Below are 19,097 nucleotides of genomic sequence, written 5' to 3' on the forward strand. Positions count from 1 at the left end.
GTTAGCTTATGGTTCAATCATAAACTGTAAAAGTAATGGATATAGTATCCGTGACGTCACCATCTGTTTAAGAAGCGCTGTTTTGAAGCCAATCGTCAGCGGGAGCCATACTGGATATGCTATCTACTGTCAAGCTAGTGTGAGGTAAAGAGGCGAGCTTTGAGCCTCCTAGCCAACAGCTACAGTGTTCCCGCTGTCAATCAAGTCAGCTGTGCCTCTCATAATGGAAAACTTATAATCTTATACCTCCGAAATTGCTGTGTAATAAAAAAATAACTTCATTATTTTAATAATTGTCAAATAGATGCCGATGATTATCGAATAGTATTTTGGCTTGAAATGCCCATCCCTATTAAAGATCTGCTTTTTTAAATTGGTGTGTATGTGGTCTCCGGTACTTCTGGAGCCAGCCTCAAGTGGACACTCAGGGAACTGCAGTTTTTAACACTTCCGCAAAGGCTTCAATTCTCGCGGCCTGAAGTTGCCACTTGGGTTCAATATGTACCTTGTTTATTAGGTCGCAGTTTTTGACATGGTTTGGCTCTGACCAAGTGGCAACATCCGGTCTCAAAATATGAAGCCCATGCGGAAGTGTTATAAACTGCAATTCATCGAGAATCCGCTTGAGACTGGCTGCAGAAACACTGAAAACCACATAGACACCAATTCAAAAAAGACGATATTTACAGCAATAATAAACACTTTACAGCCTGGTTCAAAAAACGGCTTCAATCTGAAGAGCTCATTTCTCTATCGGCACACACTGTACGGGGGGTGAATTTTTTTCTATCGTGACGGTTCAGAAGATATTAAGATTACGAGTTTTTGCCCAAATAAAGACATGACTGACTTGACTCATGGACGGGAGCACATAGCTGTTGGCTAGGAGGCTCAAACCCCGCCTCTTTAGGTCACACTATGCCTGGTTGAGTACCACATTTCCAATATGGCTGCCACCGCCAACTGGCTTGAAAACAGCACTCAGGAACAGATGGGTGACGTCACTGATACTACGTCCATTATTTATACAGTCTATGGTTCTGGCGGTTGGGGCCCGAGACGAGTTGTTCTGGTATTGCATCCTTACAGGGTTTAAGGTGAATATTACAGAAGAAGAAAAAAAGTGTTTGAAAAAATTCTCAAACCATTCTTTACTTACTCTCCAACCATCAAAATTGGCTTCATATCAAAGCAGTGAACCCACCACCCACTGCCCTTGTAATGTTGTGTCTCTCTGAACCAGTGGACTATGCATGATGGGAGGCATGAATGAAGGACTGTTGCTCTATGGATGATGGTGTATTACCTGTTCAGCTATCCTGCTTCCAGACAGTGATATTGCTGAGGGATGGCACCACTGATGTGCAGTCATGTTGGAAGTGTTTCCATTTAAGTAGACGACACGTGTAAAGCAGTGTTCGCAGACAGTGAAAGACGGCTTTATTTCCTTTATTTCCTCATGTAGCTTCTTCCTCTCACCACTTGCCATGTTAAGGTAATGTTTGAAATCTGACACCAATGTTGTCAGCTTCCCCACAACTTTAACGCATAGTTATTGGATATTCACTCTGAGGGAGGAGTTTCCTCATCCCTGGGCTTGGACTGACAGGAACATACAGACAGAGCCAGTTCAAAGAGGAATACAATGCACTGAAGCTAGTTATACGCAATAAATGAACACGTGGATGCTGTATTGAACAGTTCAATATTATATTGAGAATTGTGTCATCCCAAAATGAAGTTACTCTTTCACAGCAAAAAAATAAAACTAAGCCAATGTTTTCTTCTCATTTCCAATGCAAAATATCCTGTGAGACTAAATATAAACTACATTTGCCTGACAAGTCCTGATAAACATCATTTTCCATGATATTACTAGCAAAATGTGATGATGTGATGTGAGTGAACAAATCTGCCTGTGGGATGAGGAATGTCTTGATGGAAGAAACTTAACAGATATATTTTTCCTACCACATGGCAGACTTGTTTTTACTCATCAGGTCTTATTTCTGTGTCATACTATGTTGAAATAAGACAATTATCTGGACTCGGTGCTTGAATGTGGCTTGTATTAAGTCCAATGAGACATTTTCTACTAGGAATCTGGCGATAACAATTGCTTACTTTTGAGTTTTTGCAGTGTTGCTAACATATCATAACATCTTGTCTAACTTGCTTCTTTTATGTGCAGCCAACCTTAAAATATCTGCTTAAAGAGTATACAAAGTATGCAGCCAAACAAATACAGTGTATGTAAAACAGAGGAAACTCAGCGTACGGCTGCTGCTGCAACAACATTTTTCATTCAGCCAGCTCTCCATGTGCATACTGCATATAATTCAGAAAAGGAAAGGTAGAAATAACGAGATTAATGGAGATTAATGCACCTTTGGGTTTTTCTGCTATGATTAGTGTTAGTCTTAAGCGAAGGAGCTCATATAAAGGAAATTATTAATTTGATGATTAATAAAACAAGTGGGCATTGTGGAAATTAATGTTGTGTTCCCCACAATATTCCAGTTTGAAAAGTGTTGTACACTTTGTCCAAAATAGCCCCAAAAAGTAGAATTCATTGTTAATTTAAAAGAATGTTTGACTAAAAGTGGTAAAAAAAAAAAAAAAAACCCACACGTGTTACAAATAACAACACTGTATGCTCTGTTTCATTCAACTTTTGACTCTGAGACTAAATCATCTAAAAGGAACTTGGTCCTAATTAGTGCTGCTTACATATATGCTTTTCTTACTGTTATATATTTACATATATATAAGTTGACTAGACAAAGGCCATTAGCTTATTGATTGTATCAGCCCTTGTTCACCTTTAAACACGTGTGCTTTCACCTGCCGGAGTGATTAATCGCCTTGTGTAAATATCTTTACCACTCCGATCTTTGATTGTGCTGAAATACAAACCCCTCCCAAGACAAAGTCCAAAGTAACAGCACGACTGAGGGAGTGCTGTTACTGTGAGGCTAATTATGTGTTTGATTTGGCCTTGTACCGTTCTGTGGTTTCTGTGGTTGTTCTTCCTGAGTAGAAGTTTTTTCTCTCATTTAAAGGTGCTGTTGAAGAGGATGGCTGCTCAGGTGGAGGTTCAGGCTGGGGAAGTAGTGAGGACAGGGGTGGGAGGACGACTTCACCTGAGTCCCCTCACTGACTCTAGCAACAAGACTCTCATTGAGATCCCTTCCATCAACCAGTCCCATATCATCACTACAGAGCCGAACAAGCCTGTACCAGGTCCCAAGCCAAGGCTCAGCCCCAAACCTTTTTCTGTAGAGAGAAACATCACCATTAAACCCATACTTGCCCCCAAGCCTCAACCCAAACCCCGACTAGAGACCACTCGCCTTCCTGTGCAGAAACCAGAGCCTCCAAGCAGTCCAAAGCCACAGCAACCATCTTCCACAGGCAGACCAAGACCAGTGTCAACCAATCCCATCCAGCCTACCTCTACTACATTTAAAACGTCTAATAGATTGAGCACTGGACAAACTACCAAGCCTGTAGTCCATCCATTCAAACCAGCCCCTCCTCTTATCCCCGGAGACCCTGGCAAACCCATTTCTCCTGCACCGACAGTGAGGCAGAGACCTTCTGCATCAAGCTTAGCCTATGCCAAGAGCTTTAAGAAACTTCCAGCAGAGTGGTCTGGATTCACTAAGAATGAAGATGAGAAGGATCAGATGGGACCGAGCAAAGGAGGTCCCTCTATTGCGAGAGCCAAGTCCATGGGTTCTCTTGATCTGTTGGGGCAGGAGGAAGAAGAAAACACAAAAGCTAAACCTGAGGCAACAGTGCAACTCAGACCCCACCCCAGAGGCTCTAGGACTAGACCTGTTTCTGCCATTTTCCTTGACAGTCCAAACAAGACAGAGGCATCGGCTCCTGCCCCTCGCTGGACTGGAAGACGACCACTCTCAGCTGATCTGACATCCAAATTTGAGTCTATTGGTCTTTCACTACATCGTAAAACTCCCAATGCAAACACTAAAGAAAACACTCCAGAAGAGAAGGTGGTACCCCTGGTTAAAGAGACAGAAAAAACTCAGAACTATTCCACACCACAGAGCACTGATGTTGAAGCTACACCAGCAGTCTCAGACCAAAGCAAAGAAAAAACTGAAGAACTGACAGCCAAGGAACCCGATGAGTATAAACGTGCTGTCAGCATCAAGAAACGAATCAGTCTACTCCTTGATTCATCTGCCTCTCCTGTTGCTGCCACAACAGACCAAGTGTTTGAGGTTCAGACTCCAGTGCAGCCAATCCCTGAAACTGAACCAGGTGTGGGTGTTAAACAGCTGATCAAGCAGCTCACAGTGGACTCGACACCAACACAGAGCCCTGTCCTGAAACCCTCTCTGAAGCCCCGCCCCTTGCCCCTCGACCTGACTAAAAGGTAAGCGCTGCACTCAACGTCTCCAGCTTGCTTTTGTCCCACGTCTTTGGCTAGCTGTTCCATTGTCATGCATGGCTTTTGTCTCATTTCATGTATGTCTATCAGGTTTACATCCGAGAGGTCACCAGACCCTGGCGGTGTTCCCTTCTCTGAGGCGACAGAGCGCCATGACATCAGCAGAGATTCTCAGATGAGGGTAAGAGAGGGAACTAAGCTTCATATGAACTAGTTTTCATAAGTCTCAGTCTATCTTCAACCAGCAGAGAAAATAACAATGAGAAACTGTGTCACAGCTTAGTACTGGGAAAAGCTTTCACATGCTATTCTCAAAACAGAGTAGCTCCATTGTGTGTTTCTTGTAATCTCTTGCCAAAATAAAACCTAGGTATTTGGCAAACAGAAGAAAAGACAAAACGAAATAGCTGGTCAGAGGAATAGATTTTGACAAGAAGGAGGCTGACAGAATAAGCATTATTTTCTGTCAGTACACTAACTGTTATAGAATTAGTCAAATGGGTCAATTCTGAAATATGTTAAGACTTTAAGTGAGTGCATTCTGGTAGCTTCATTAAAGTTATAGAGCATTACAGTGAAAATAATTGTCGCTGTCACACATGTACAGACCTGTAAAACCTAACACAGCCAGCACATTACTCTTCCCCAGTGGCTGTGGGTTATGAAACACACACACACACACACACACACACACAGAGGAGATCACTGGGAAAAGGTCAACACAGAAAGGCTTTGATTACCAACTCTGCACCACACCCACTGTTATGAGGCCAGCCTACAACAAGGGGATACCGTTTCCTCGCCGATCACTCCAACTTCTTTGTGTTTCCTGTTTTGTCCTGTTATGTTGTCAAGTCAACTTTCTTTTGATGGTGCTGCACTCAAGTTATTTTGACTCCGAATTGTACAAGCTTTTATGTCTTTGATTTTTACACTAACAAAGAGTTGCAGCTTGCTTTTAACTCCAAACAATTCACAGTATATTTCTGCACTCTCTTCCTAGATTGAAGAGTCAGCTGTCACCCCCAGCGAGCACAGGATATTCGTGGATTTTCAAGATTCTCAAGAGCCGCTCGTAAAGGCCTCTATGGATGGGGGACCAGAGGCTGAACAGACATTTGACTCCACTTCCAGGGATTCTGCTCCAAGCGCTGACGTACAGAAAGTGAGAGCATCCCTGTTTGAAAATGTTGTAGAGAGACACAGCGTGATGATGTTGGATGAGGGCAAGGCCAAGGATCCCCTCAGCAGCCCGTTGTTCAGGAGAGAAAGTAGTGATGAGGGAACCCTGGTCACTGCCATCTATAAAGAGCCTGTATCTCCATCAAGTCCTCTGCGTGTGTTGCATTCCTTTGACACTGTGCAGGCAGTGGATGAAAGCAGGGCAGTGAGCGAGAGCATCCCATCAGCCCAGAGGGAGGATAAGGCCATGACACTACGCTCCAGACGCTCAGAAGGGAGCAGGCCAACAGAAGAGAGGAACACTGAACCAGCTTTGTCAGGAATGCCAGAACAACAGCCAAGATATCTGAGGGTTGGCGCGTTGCCTAAGTGGAGCATCACAAGTTTACAACAAGATGCAAGCAAAGAGCCACAACAGGAAGGACAAGCAGCTTTGGAAACAGGCAGAGACAGGCAGAGAGAGGCAGAACAGGGGGAAGTCGCTGCAGCACCAAAACGTTTGAAAATGCTGCCGGCAGACGAACAGCCCAAACCCCGGGCAACTTACTTTGCTTTGACTGGACAAATACAGGAGCCAGTTTCTCCAAGCTTAGACGTGAATTCGCCCTTTGATGATCCGTCTGTGAGGTCTGCTTTGGGCACTGCTCAAGGAAAGGTTCATCCAATCAGGAGAAATCCATCACTGGATGAAGCTTATGGGAAAATCTCTCAGGATCAAGTTGAGGAGTCTACAGACAAACAGGCGATGGGTGAAATGATGGAAGTTGAGAAGAAAAGAGAACTAATAAAGGAGGCAGAGCGAAAAAAAGCAAAAACGAAGGAGCTTGAGAGAGAAAAGCAAAGACAGCTTGAGTTGGAGAACGAAGCACATTTAGACTTTGAACGAATGAAGGAGAGGGAGAGGCAAAGAGATTTTGAAAGGCAAAGACAGAAAGCCTATGAGAAGGAGAAACAGGATGCGCTGGAAAGACAGAGACTGATAGAGCTTGAAAAGCAGAAACTGCAAGAACTGGAGAGAGAGAAGCAGGAAAGAGAACGGCAACGGCAACGTCAACTTGAGAAAGAGAAACGGCGAGAAATAAAGAGAAAGATGGAGTTAGAGAAGATGAGAGAGGAGGAAAAGGAGAGGCAGCGTGAACAGGATCGGCAGAGACAAAGGGAGGAAGAAAGGCAGAGAGAGCTGGACAGGGAAAGACAGCTACTGGAGAACCAAAAAGAGAAACAGAGGATCGAGGAGCTGGAGAGGATCAAAGAGTTGGAGAGACTGCAGCTCCTGGAGTTTCAAAAACAAAAGCAGAGAGACATTGAGAGGCAGCAGATCATTGAGATGGAGAAGCAGAGACTTAGAGAGAAGATGGAGAGAGAGGAGGCCGAGAAAATTAAGCAGATGGCACTAGAACAGGAAATGTTAAGATTGAGAGAGATTGACAAAGAAAGGGAAAAACAACGGGAGATGGAGAGAGAGCTTGAGAGGGAAAAGCAGGAGAGACAGAGACAAAGAGAGATAGACAGAGAGAGACAGAGAAAGCTAGATATTGAGAGACAGGAATTAGAAAACCAGAGGCAGAGACGAGAACTAGAAAAGGAAAGGCGGAAGAAGGAGGAAATGGAGAGAATCAAAGAGATGGAGAGGAGACAGTTCCTGGAGTTTGAAAAGCAGAAGCAAGCAGATAGGGAGAAACAGCAGATTCTGGAGCTGGAGAGACGTAGACTGCGGGAGAAGATAGAAAGAGAGGAGGCAGAGAAAATGAGACTGATCGCCAAACAGCAAGAAGGAGAAAGACAAAGACTTAAGGAGAAGCAGAAGAAGGAGGAACAGGAGAGGGCAAAGTTGGAGGCAGCAGCACTCAGACCCGGAGTGGTGGATCTGGACTCTGTGCTCCGAAATGACCCCTATTCCAAGGCGTCCTCTCAGCATAGCGATCCTGCAACAAGATGGAAAGAGCCATCTCCGAGAGCAGAGGAGTCATACAAGCCTGCCATTCTTGACATAGACTCCTTCACATCTCAAGCCCAGCTCTACCCCAGCAAAGACTTGTTTCCTGTATCTGGTATCCAGGGTGGAGATTCTGGGTTTGGAGTTCCATTGCAGCCTTCTCCTGAGAGAGATATTACCTGGAAGGTGCCAGTACAGACTACAGCTGGTTTCTCAAGCGCGGTATGGACAACAACTCCTCAGGATCCGTGGGAGCTGCGGCCTGTTGAGATGTCTGTGGACAAACCTGTAGCCGATCCCAGAAAAACAGCCAGCAAAATGAACCCAGATCAGCTCCTCCTCAGGCTCCAGGGAGAGCGGACCCAGACTCCACAGAGGCACTGGCAGGATGAGCCGGTTCTCTTGTCGCCTCTTGCTGGAGGAGAGGCCAAAACAGAAGGCCCTGCAGGTGGGGTCTCCAGCAGCACTACTGCAGAGAAGATATGGCTGCCACTGCCTCCAGACAGCAGGGCAGATGTTCGGAGTCACAGGAGATCACATGGAGCTCAGGTGAGTCAGAGATAATCCGTCAAACACTGCCAGAGGTGCAAATGAATAATTTCATGTGGAGAGTGATTCCATTTCTTAACCTGGCATCAGTGTGTTAAAATCAAATACTGACAGTAATGATCAGCTCTCAAGCTGACAATAATAAGATGAAGAGAATAAATCATGCCTCAATACCATCACCATACCCACCACATTACAGTGCTTCAACAATACAGGTTATGTTAGGATACACAGCACACTGCAAAACAGTCTCATTGTAAAAGATCAAAGAAATCCACAACAAAGACAAAGCGACAGAAAGCAGAATCATTTAGACGTAGTTACAAAACACCACGTTTTTTCTGCAAATATATTTTCGCTGTAAAATACAGTATATCCCCAAATATGAGATGTTATGTTTTCATGGGAATACACCTGAAAAAAGTGATCCCCAACTCTCTCTCCTCAGTCTCTGGAAGTACATGTGTAGTCGTGTGAGATTCAGAAACGGAGAAAATCGCTGAGACATTTGCTAATGTTTTCTTCTTCTTTTTCTATTTAATGCAACGTTATTTGTCTTCTTTGTGCTAACGCGATTAGCAGACAACTTAAAGACCCTCTATAGCAGGGCTATTCAATAAAATATTTGGTCGGGACGGATTTTCAGACTAAGGACATGAGCTGGGCCGGACATTTTTAGCAGACAGTGAGCAAAGTTAACCATTTAAAGAAAAACAAAAAGATAAGACACACTGGATGTTTATTAACGTATTGCCACATCCAAAAGGGCATAAACACAATAAAAGAGCAGTACATAGACTAAATCTATGCTGAAATACTGCTTCTTTAAATTTTACATTACAGTTGCTTTCGGGCCACCCAAGGGTGGCTTTCGGTCCGCATGTGGCCCGCGGGCCGCTAATTGAATAGGGCTGCTCTATAGCCACCATCTGGCGGGAATACCATATTACAACCAGGCACCGGTAAAAACGATGCAAAATCGTACTTTTAAAATGAGAAAATATTCAAAGTAACTCTTTGATTTTTACAAAGTGAACAGATATTTGAATATTTAAAAATCATTGCCCATCCCAGATGAAAGACGGAGAGACACAGTGACCAGACAAAGTAGCAGAAAGTAGGACAAGTTAACCGGCAACTGGGGCAGACTCATTTAATTATGATTACAGAGTGTAATTTTCTGAAGGTGACTGGCACAAGAAGGTCTTCTTAATATGGGTGTGGGAGTATGTGACTGTAAAACAGATCAAAGGTAATCAGGGTTGTTAAATACGGTTATTCTTTCTTTTCACTGGACTAATAGTTTCTTCCTGCTCTCCGTGTATGAAACATTTCAGTTGTGCATGAATTATGCATTCATTTATATTTATCAAAAGCTAATCGATCTATGCTCTTGACTGTTAGTCCATACTCTAACTTCATTGAGGAACTGTATTGTATAAGTAAGAGTGTGACTTTGCTCAAGTTGTTTTGACACTGCAGCAGAATCCAGTGTGGAAGTGGACAGCTATCAGGGGAGAAATAAGGTGCATGGTGCAGATGAGGAGTTCATTATGTTTCTTTGTTTGTCACAGGAGCTGAACAGGATGCGGTCTCGCAGTGTGTCCCGGCGATCGGCCCCTTCCAGCAGTGCTGTGGAGGGAAGCCTGTCCAGGATGAGGAGTCGCAGCGCCCACAGAGAGCAGGACCACCACAGCTTGGTGAGTGAGGCCACCGCTTGAACTCTACTACACTAGCACTGGGTTCAAGGAAAGATTTAACTCAATGAGATTTAAAACTGCTGCCTGAATATTTGCCCCAGTTTGATATTTGGCTGTGAGTGTTTTAATGCACTCATTGTTTTCATCTGAACTGTTTCTCACAGCTTTATGGAGGCAGGGAGGTAAACCTGTGTGCACGGTGTCACTGTTATTATTGGTGTCTCATGTGTTGGAGAGACAGTCGTTACAGGTGGAATGCAGTTAGTTGACTGAGCGTTGACAGCTTAGTGCTGCTGTGCTGAGGTTGTAAAGAGTCAGTGACTAATGTTGATGGCACGGCTTTCTAGACTCACCTCCACCCATCCCACGTCACGATCTAAATAAGTGGCCACCAAACAACCTTCTCAGGCCTGTTATTCAGGATTGGATTAGTCAATTGGTTAATGAGTGTGTGTTTTCACTCCTCTTTTATCTGAAGCCTCATAGCACGGCCGAGGGAAAGCCTTCAGGTGCAGTTTTGTGTTTGCTTCCTAATTCCAAATCTGTAGACTACATTTTCTCCTCATTTACAACGGCACACAAAACTCAAACACACATGACTTTAACATTTGCATCTCGGTCTGTGTGGTGTTCATCGGACGTGCAGAGTTAAGTTCAGTTGGCTTTTTGTCACTGAGACTGTAACTGTAGGCCCAGGTTGACGGTCCACACTATGAGCACAAAAGCTCAGTATGCTGTGTTTCATAATTGCAAAGCTCTTGCTGTGTTAGAGCCCAGATTAAGTAACCAATGCTTTAAGATCACTACCACCACCTAGTGGCTGTGTTTCAGTGTGAGTGTCACACTTCCTGGTGTCTGAGTGCTTCCTGGTTGTTGTCGTCAAAACTGTGAGTAATTGAGTACAATTTATTTAAAGTCTGTTTATGATGCTGCTGTGCTGCTTTGAAATTGAGCAGAAGTGCTGCTAATTACAAAAGTTAAACCAAGTACCACAACTAATGTGTTTATACAACAAAGAAAACATGTCACTCTGTAAAAGATCAACTTTTTAAGAGACTTGGTCACATAGTAGAAACATTGTACTTGTAAGCTCCTGTGAGTTGTTTCATTGGTTATTAAATTATTACTAATTCTGTAGTTGATGTATGAAAGCAGAGAGACCATCTGTGGCAGGACTCACTTTACCTGTCAATTAGTTTGCCTGTTACTGCTGCCACAGGGTCAGTGTGAGGTGGGGCAGTTTACAGCACACAGACCATGAGTGTTTAACATTTTCAGTGGAAAGATCCTCTGATATCTTTGACTCTTGAAAGAACACAGGATGGAATTTTTAGTCAGAGAATACTACTTACACCAGACGTTGGTTTAGTTTCGATGTTTGATCGTGTGACCCATGTACAGACCACAGACTGTATAATTAATGAACGTAGTATCCATGACGTCACCCTCTGTTTCTGAAGCGCTGGTTTGAAGCCAATCGTCAGCAGGAGCCATATTGGAAACGCTGAACTCAACCTAACTGCTGTCGAGCTAGTGTGAGGTAAAGAGGTGGGCTTTGAGGCTCCTAGCCAACAGCTACAGTGTTCCCGCCTGTCAGTCAAGTCAGTCATGTCCTTAAATGGGTAAAACTTCTAATCTTAATATCTTCTGAACTGTCGCGTTATAAAATAATTTACCCCCGTACAGTGTGTGCCGAGACAGAAATGAGCTATTCAGACTGAAGCCGTTCTTTGAACTAGGCTGTAAACATGTCTATTATTGCTGCACAGATCATCTTTTTTGAATTGGTGTGTATGTGGTTTCCAGTGTTTCTGCAGCCAGTCTCAAGCCGACACTCCATGAACTGTAGTATAACACTTCTTCGTGGGCTTCATATTTTGAGACCACAGGATGCCACATGGTGCAGAGGTTATAGTCCTCAAAGTGTTTGGTCTGGGTCAAATCTGACTCTCTGACTCATTAGCACGTCATCCCCAACTCTCTCTCCTCAGTTTCCTACTCTATCCACTATCCTATCACCTCATTCAAGGCATGGAAAAGGTAAAAAAAAAAAAAAAGATCATAAAGAAAATGAAAATACTACTTACATATGTACAGGACAGAATCATCAAAGATGGCAGAGCTACTTCATCCACAGGGATCACAGAGAGCAATATACAACTCATCCAGCTGATTTTAAAAAGTGCAATTACAGCCTATGATGTGTCAACGTCAGATGAAGTGATAAACAGCATGCTGTAGAAACTTTTAATTTTCCATTTCAAGGTTTTCAAAGAGTGTCACTATGACTGTTTACAGACAAGATTAAAAAAAGACTGGCTCATGTACAGGACAAAAAAACAGAGACATAAGATGTTTCACTTTGTCCAATAGTTAGCAATGTTATGCTTTTATTAAACTGTGTAACCACCTCATCTTCATGGTTTAAAATCTTTGAATATGAAAAGAATTTCCCCGTAGTACGTTGATTTAAAATAAATCTTGGATTGCAGGATAGATTTTCAGTGGATGTATCTATTTCATGTATTTGTTCTCCCAGTATCCACTCTGCTGTAGTACTTATCAGTGTTAGCAGACACTCTATCTATATAAGTAGATTTGTACTGTGAGGTGGGCAAAAACCATAGACTGTATAAATAATGGACATAGTATCCGTGATGTCACCCATCTGTTCCTGAGAGCTGTTTTGAAGCCAATTGACGGCGGCAGCCATATTGGAAATGCGGAACTCAACCAGGCAGAGTGTGACGTAGTGTGAGCCTCCTTGCCAATGGCTATGTGTTCCCGACTGGGAGTCACGTCAGTCATGTCCTTATTTGGGCAAAAACTCACAATCTCAATACCTTCTGAATCGTCACATTAGAAAAAAATTCACCCCCTGTACAGTGTGTACCATTAGAGAGATTAGCTTCGTAGGGCCAAGCCGTTTTTTGAACCAGGCTGTAAACATATCTATTCAAGCTGCAAAGATCGTCTTTTTCCCATTCATGTCTATGTGGTTTCTGGTGTTTCTGCAGCCGGCCTCAAGCGGATTCTCGATGAATTGCAGTTTATAACACTTCTGCATGGGCTTCATCGTTTGAGACCGGAGGTTGCCGCTTGGCAAAAACACTGATATGAGTCCAATAGAGCTAAATAAATCCTCCACAAATAATAACACTTAAAGTTTCATGGCTATTTTAGATTTGAATATGTAATCAATTGTTTACTCTAATCCCAGAAAACATCTAAATCTGATTTACTTAGAATCAGAAATAGAGCAGGGTTCCCACACGTCCTGGAAAACTTGGAAATCAGTTGACCAGTTTTCCAGTACTGGAAAACACCTGGAAAATGGGAGAAAAAGTAAAATGTCCTGGAAAATCACATATAGTCCTGGAAAATTATTCCAACATGTCTGCGTTTGACCTGACCCTATTAACAAAACACATCCCCGTTCATTGAAAGTTGAGTGAACCCAGTGCTGGAAAAGACAGCGACACTGCACAACTTTTTTCACATCTTTTCTCCTTCACTTCATAATCATGTATTCACAGAAAACGGGGGTATATTGTTTATGTTTTATGGTACATTTGGCTCAATTACCGTACTCTAGCTCAGTTGTTCTCAAAGTGGGGTCATGGGACCCCTGGGGGTCTGCGAACCATAGCGTGGGGGTCCGTGAAATAATTTGAATACATTTCTAATAAATTATAAAATTGTGCTGTGTCATTATAAAACAGCATACACCATTGTTATGATACCATTTGGTGGCTCGAAGGGATATGTGAGTCTTGTTACTGTTAATTTTCTGAAAGCGTTTAAGATCAATTACTTGAAAAGTATAAATGCTGTCATGTTGAGTCCACAAGGAATGAAAAGACCCTCTGTTTTAAAGTATACAAGTGGGATTTACTTGATTCAAATTGAAGTGTTATCTGTTTATCACTATGGTACAGGTCTGAAGTATTTACATTGATACGTTTTACAATACAAATAGTTCCAAGGGCAACTAAGAGTGCAAATGGTAGTAAGCATGTGCTTTAGTGATGGGAAGTTGGGCTCTTTTCAGAGAGCCGGCTCTTTCGACTCTCAAACGGCTCTTAATTTAGGATCTTTTGTAGCCGTATATTTTTTACCTTAATTTTGCAAAAAATAATAGTTTGTGTTGAAAACCCTTTACGTACGGTGTTTTATGAGAAGCCTTATAATGCCCAATTGTGTGCATTTCTTCTGTTACAAAATCATTCTCACCCTGATCCTAGGGTTATGATTAGGGTTAGGGTTAGGATTGTGGTTAGGGTTAGGGTTAGGGTTAGGGTTAGGATTAGGGTTAAGATTAGGGTTAGGGTTAGGATTAGGGTTAGGGTTAGGATTAGGGTTAGGGTTAGGGTTAGGGTTAGGATTAGGGTTAGGGTTAGGATTGTGGTTAGGGTTAGGGTTAGGATTAGGGTAAGGGTTAGGGTTAGGGTTAGGATTAGGGTTAGGGTTAGGGTAAGGGTTAGGATTAGGGTTAGGGTTAGGATTAGGGTTAGGGTTAGGGTTAGGATTAGGGTTAGGATTAGGGTTAGGGTTAGGTTTAGGATTAGGGTTAGGGTTAGGATTTGGGGTATGATTAGGATTGTGGTTAGGGTTAGGATTAGGGTTAGGGTTAGGTTTAGGATTAGGGTTAGGGTTAGGATTAGGGTTATGATTAGGGTTAGGGTTAGGGTTTTGATTAGGGTTAGGGTTATGATTAGTGTTACGGGTTAGGATTAGGGTTAGGATTTGGGTTAGGGTTATGATTAGGGTTAGGATTAGGGTTAGGGTTAGGATTGTGATTAGGGTTAGGGTTATGATTAGGGTTAGGATTAGGGTTAGGGTTAGGATTGTGGTTAGGGTTAGGGTTAGGGTTAGGATTAGGGTTAAGATTAGGGTTAGGGTTAGGATTAGGGTTAGGATTAGGGTTAGGGTTAGGGTTAGGGTTAGGATTAGGGTTAGGGTTAGGATTGTGGTTAGGGTTAGGGTTAGGATTAGGGTAAGGGTTAGGATTAGGGTTAGGGTTAGAGTTAGGATTACGGTTATGATTAGGGTTAGGGTTAGGATTAGGGTTAGGGTTAGGGTAAGGGTTAGGATTAGGGTTAGGGTTAGGATTAGGGTTAGGGTTAGGGTTAGGATTAGGGTTAGGATTAGGGTTAGGGTTAGGTTTAGGATTAGGGTTAGGGTTAGGATTTGGGGTATGATTAGGATTGTGGTTAGGGTTAGGATTAGGGTTAGGGTTAGGATTAGGGTTAGGGTTAGGATTAGGGTTAGGATTAGGGTTAGGGTTAGGTTTAGGATTAGGGTTAGGGTTAGGATTAGGGTTATGATTAGGGTTAGGGTTAGGGTTAGGGTTAGGGTTAGGGTTAGGGTAAGGGTTAGGATTAGGGTTAGGGTTAGGATTAGGGTTAGGGTTAGGGTTAGGATTAGGGTTAGGATTAGGTTTAGGATTAGGGTTAGGGTTAGGATTTGGGGTATGATTAGGATTGTGGTTAGGGTTAGGATTAGGGTTAGGGTTAGGATTAGGGTTAGGGTTAGGGTTAGGATTAGGGTTAGGATTAGGGTTAGGTTTAGGATTAGGGTTAGGGTTAGGATTAGGGTTATGATTAGGGTTAGGGTTAGGGTTTTGATTAGGGTTAGGGTTATGATTAGTGTTACGGGTTAGGATTAGGGTTAGGATTTGGGTTAGGGTTATGATTAGGGTTAGGATTAGGGTTAGGGTTAGGATTGTGATTAGGGTTAGGGTTATGATTAGGGTTAGGATTAGGGTTAGGGTTAGGATTGTGGTTAGGGTTAGGGTTAGGTTTAGGGTTAGGATTAGGGTTAAGATTAGGGTTAGGGTTAGGATTAGGGTTAGGGTTAGGATTAGGGTTAGGGTTAGGGTTAGGGTTAGGATTAGGGTTAGGGTTAGGATTGTGGTTAGGGTTAGGATTAGGGTAAGGGTTAGGATTAGGGTTAGGGTTAGAGTTAGGATTACGGTTATGATTAGGGTTAGGGTTAGGGTTAGGATTAGGGTTAGGGTTAGGGTAAGGGTTAGGATTAGGGTTAGGGTTAGGATTAGGGTTAGGGTTAGGGTTAGGATTAGGGTTAGGATTAGGGTTAGGGTTAGGTTTAGGATTAGGGTTAGGGTTAGGATTTGGGGTATGATTAGGATTGTGGTTAGGGTTAGGATTAGGGTTAGGGTTAGGATTAGGGTTAGGGTTAGGATTAGGGTTAGGATTAGGGTTAGGGTTAGGTTTAGGATTAGGGTTAGGGTTAGGATTAGGGTTATGATTAGGGTTAGGGTTAGGGTTTTGATTAGGGTTAGGGTTATGATTAGTGTTACGGGTTAGGATTAGGGTTAGGATTTGGGTTAGGGTTATGATTAGGGTTAGGATTAGGGTTAGGGTTAGGATTGTGATTAGGGTTAGGGTTATGATTAGGGTTAGGATTAGGGTTAGGGTTAGGATTAGGGTTAGGATTAGGGTTAGGGTTAGGATTAGGTTTAGGGTTAGGATTAGGGTTAGGGTAAGGATTAGGGTTAGGGTTTGGGTTATGATTAGGGTTAGGGTTATGATTAGGGTTAGGGTTAGGATTGTGGTTAGGGTTAGGGTTAGGGTTAGGGTTAGGATTAGGGTTAAGATTAGGGTTAGGGTTAGGATTAGGATTGTGGTTAGGGTTAGGGTTAGGGTTAGGGTTAGGATTAGGATTAGGGTTAAGATTAGGGTTAGGGTTAAGATTAGGGTTAGGGTTAGGGTTAGGATTAGGGTTAGGGTTAGGGTTAGGATTGTGGTTAGGGTTAGGGTTAGGATTAGGGTTAGGGTTAGGATTAGGGTTAGGATTACGGTTATGATTACGGTTATGATTAGGGTTAGGGTTAGGGTTAGTATTAGGGTTAGGGTTAGGGTTAGGGTTAGGGTTAGGATTAGGGTTAGGGTTAGGGTTAGGGTTAGAGTTAGGATTACGGTTATGATTAGGGTTAGGGTTAGGGTTAGGATTAGGGTTAGGGTTAGGATTAGGGTTAGGGTTAGGATTAGGGTTAGGGTTAGGATTAGGGTTAGGATTAGGGTTAGGGTTAGGTTTAGGATTAGGGTTAGGGTTAGGATTTGGGGTATGATTAGGATTGTGGTTAGGGTTAGGATTAGGGTTAGGGTTAGGATTAGGGTTAGGGTTAGGGTTAGGATTAGGGTTAGGATTAGGGTTAGGGTTAGGTTTAGGATTAGGGTTAGGGTCAGGATTAGGGTTATGATTAGGGTTAGGGTATTGATTAGGGTTAGGGTTATGATTAGTGTTACGGGTTAGGATTAGGGTTAGGATTTGGGTTAGGGTTATGATTAGGGTTAGGATTAGGGTTAGGATTAGGGTTAGGATTAGGGTTAGGGTTAGGGTTAGGTTTAGGGTTAGGGTTAGGGTTGGGATTAGGGTTAGGTTTAGGGTTAGGATTAGGGTTAGGGTTAGGATTAGGGTTAGGGTTGGGATTAGGGTTAGGATTAGGGTTAGGGTTAGGGTTAGGGTTGGGATTAGGGTTGGGATTAGGGTTAGGATTAGGGTTAGGGTTAGGATTAGGGTTAGGGTTAGGGTTGGGGTTAGGGTTAGGTTTGGGGTTAGGATTAGGGTTAGGGTTAGGGTTGGGATTAGGGTTAGGGTTAGGATTAGGGTTAGGGTTGGGATTAGGGTTAGGGTTAGGGTTAGGGTTAGGGTTAGCATTAGGGTTAGGGTGAGGCTTGGGATTAGGGTTAGGGTTAGGGTTAGGGTTAGGGTTAGGGTTGGGATTAGGGTTAGGGTTAGAATTAGGATTAGGTTTAGAACCAGATCTAAAGTTAAGCATAGAGAACTAGAACCAAACTCATGCAAACAGAACCAGAATCAAACCAAACCAGAATCAAACTCAACCAGAACCAAACCTGAACCAAACCAGAACCAAACCAGAACCAAACTAGAACCCTAATAGAAGTGAACCAGAACCGACCCAGACCCGAACCAGAACTGAACCAGAACCGAACCAGAACTGAACCAGAACCGAACCAGAAACATACCAGAACTGAACCAGAACCGAACTGAACCAGAACCGAACTGAACCAGAACCGAACTGAACCAGAACCGAACAGAACCAGAACCGAACAGAACCTTACCAGAAACGAACCAGAGTTGAACAAGAACCGAACCAGACCCGAACCAGAACCGAACCAGAACCGGACCAGAACTGAACCAGAACCGAACCGGAACCGAACCGAATCAGAACCGAATCAGAACCGAACCAGAACCGTACCAGAACCATACCAGAACCGAACCAGACTTGAACCAGAACCGAACCAGAACCGAACCGAATCGGAACCGAACCGAACCAGAAATGAAGCAGAACCGAACCGAGCCAGAACCGAATCAGAACCGAACCAGAACCGTACCAGAACCGAACCAGACGTGAACCAGAATCGAACCAGAACAGAACCGAACCAGAACATTACCAGAACCGAACCAGAACCGAACCAGAACCGAACTCAAGCAAACAGAACCAGAACCAACTCAGGTAAACCGAACCAGAACCAAACTCAAGCAAACAGAACCAGAACCAACTCAGGTAAACCGAACCAGAACCAAACTCAAGCAATCAGAACCAGAACCAAACTCAAGCAAACAGAACCAGAACCAAACTCAAGCAAACAGAACCAGAACCAAACTCAAGCAAACATTATTAATGTCCTCAGGTTGGCATTGAGAAAAATCAGATGCCTCAGCTTGGATGGGCTGATCTGATTTCTCCACTCAGTGAGTATTTGCCTGGTCTTTAAGAAGACTCTCTCTGAAGGAACAGATGAAGCCAGGATACACAGCCTCCCCTCCATCACCTGTATCCTATATCCTCACATATGATTGGCCACATGGCCGCCATGCTAACCAATCAAAACAAAGATCTGCTGTGAGCAGAGCTGGGGCTGAGCACTGAGAGAGCTACGGAGGGAAAGGAAAAAACTGGGAGCCGTCTCTCTCTCTTGATGCGAGCCGGCTCTTCTGATTCACTATAAAGCATCGACTCTCAGAGCCGCAGCTTTTGATCATGACACATCACTACTGTGCTTAATCTGTGTTACGATTATGAGGGGGCCATGGACAATTTTCTCACCTGTAAGAGATGATTTCATTGATAGCCATAGACTACATTTCTTTCAATGTAGACTCCCACTGAGAGGAACATATTAGACTATTTAGGAACTAAATTAGGAACTAAATTTAGACGGTCATACCAGCTTGATCATCAATGAAAATGTCCTGGAAAATGATCTCTGGAAAAGAGTGGGAACCCTGATACAGTAATTCAGTAACTTCGTCCTTTGCA

At 43.2% G+C, this 19,097-nt stretch overlaps 1 protein-coding gene across 1 annotated transcript in view; it reads left to right on the forward strand.

Moving 5' to 3' along the window:
* si:ch73-138n13.1 (protein piccolo) overlaps positions 1–19,097 on the forward strand; it is a 41,512-nt gene that overhangs the window by 3,778 nt on the left and 18,637 nt on the right. The window contains exons 3-6 of the mRNA XM_034691567.1: positions 3,063–4,405; positions 4,511–4,601; positions 5,424–8,087; positions 9,662–9,787. Coding sequence (XP_034547458.1) covers positions 3,078–4,405; positions 4,511–4,601; positions 5,424–8,087; positions 9,662–9,787 — 4,209 coding nt within the window. The 5' untranslated portion in view covers positions 3,063–3,077. The remainder of the gene's footprint in view (positions 1–3,062; positions 4,406–4,510; positions 4,602–5,423; positions 8,088–9,661; positions 9,788–19,097) is intronic.

The sequence above is a fragment of the Notolabrus celidotus genome, chromosome 9 (genome assembly GCF_009762535.1).
Source record: "Notolabrus celidotus isolate fNotCel1 chromosome 9, fNotCel1.pri, whole genome shotgun sequence".
Lineage (NCBI taxonomy): Eukaryota > Metazoa > Chordata > Actinopteri > Labriformes > Labridae > Notolabrus > Notolabrus celidotus.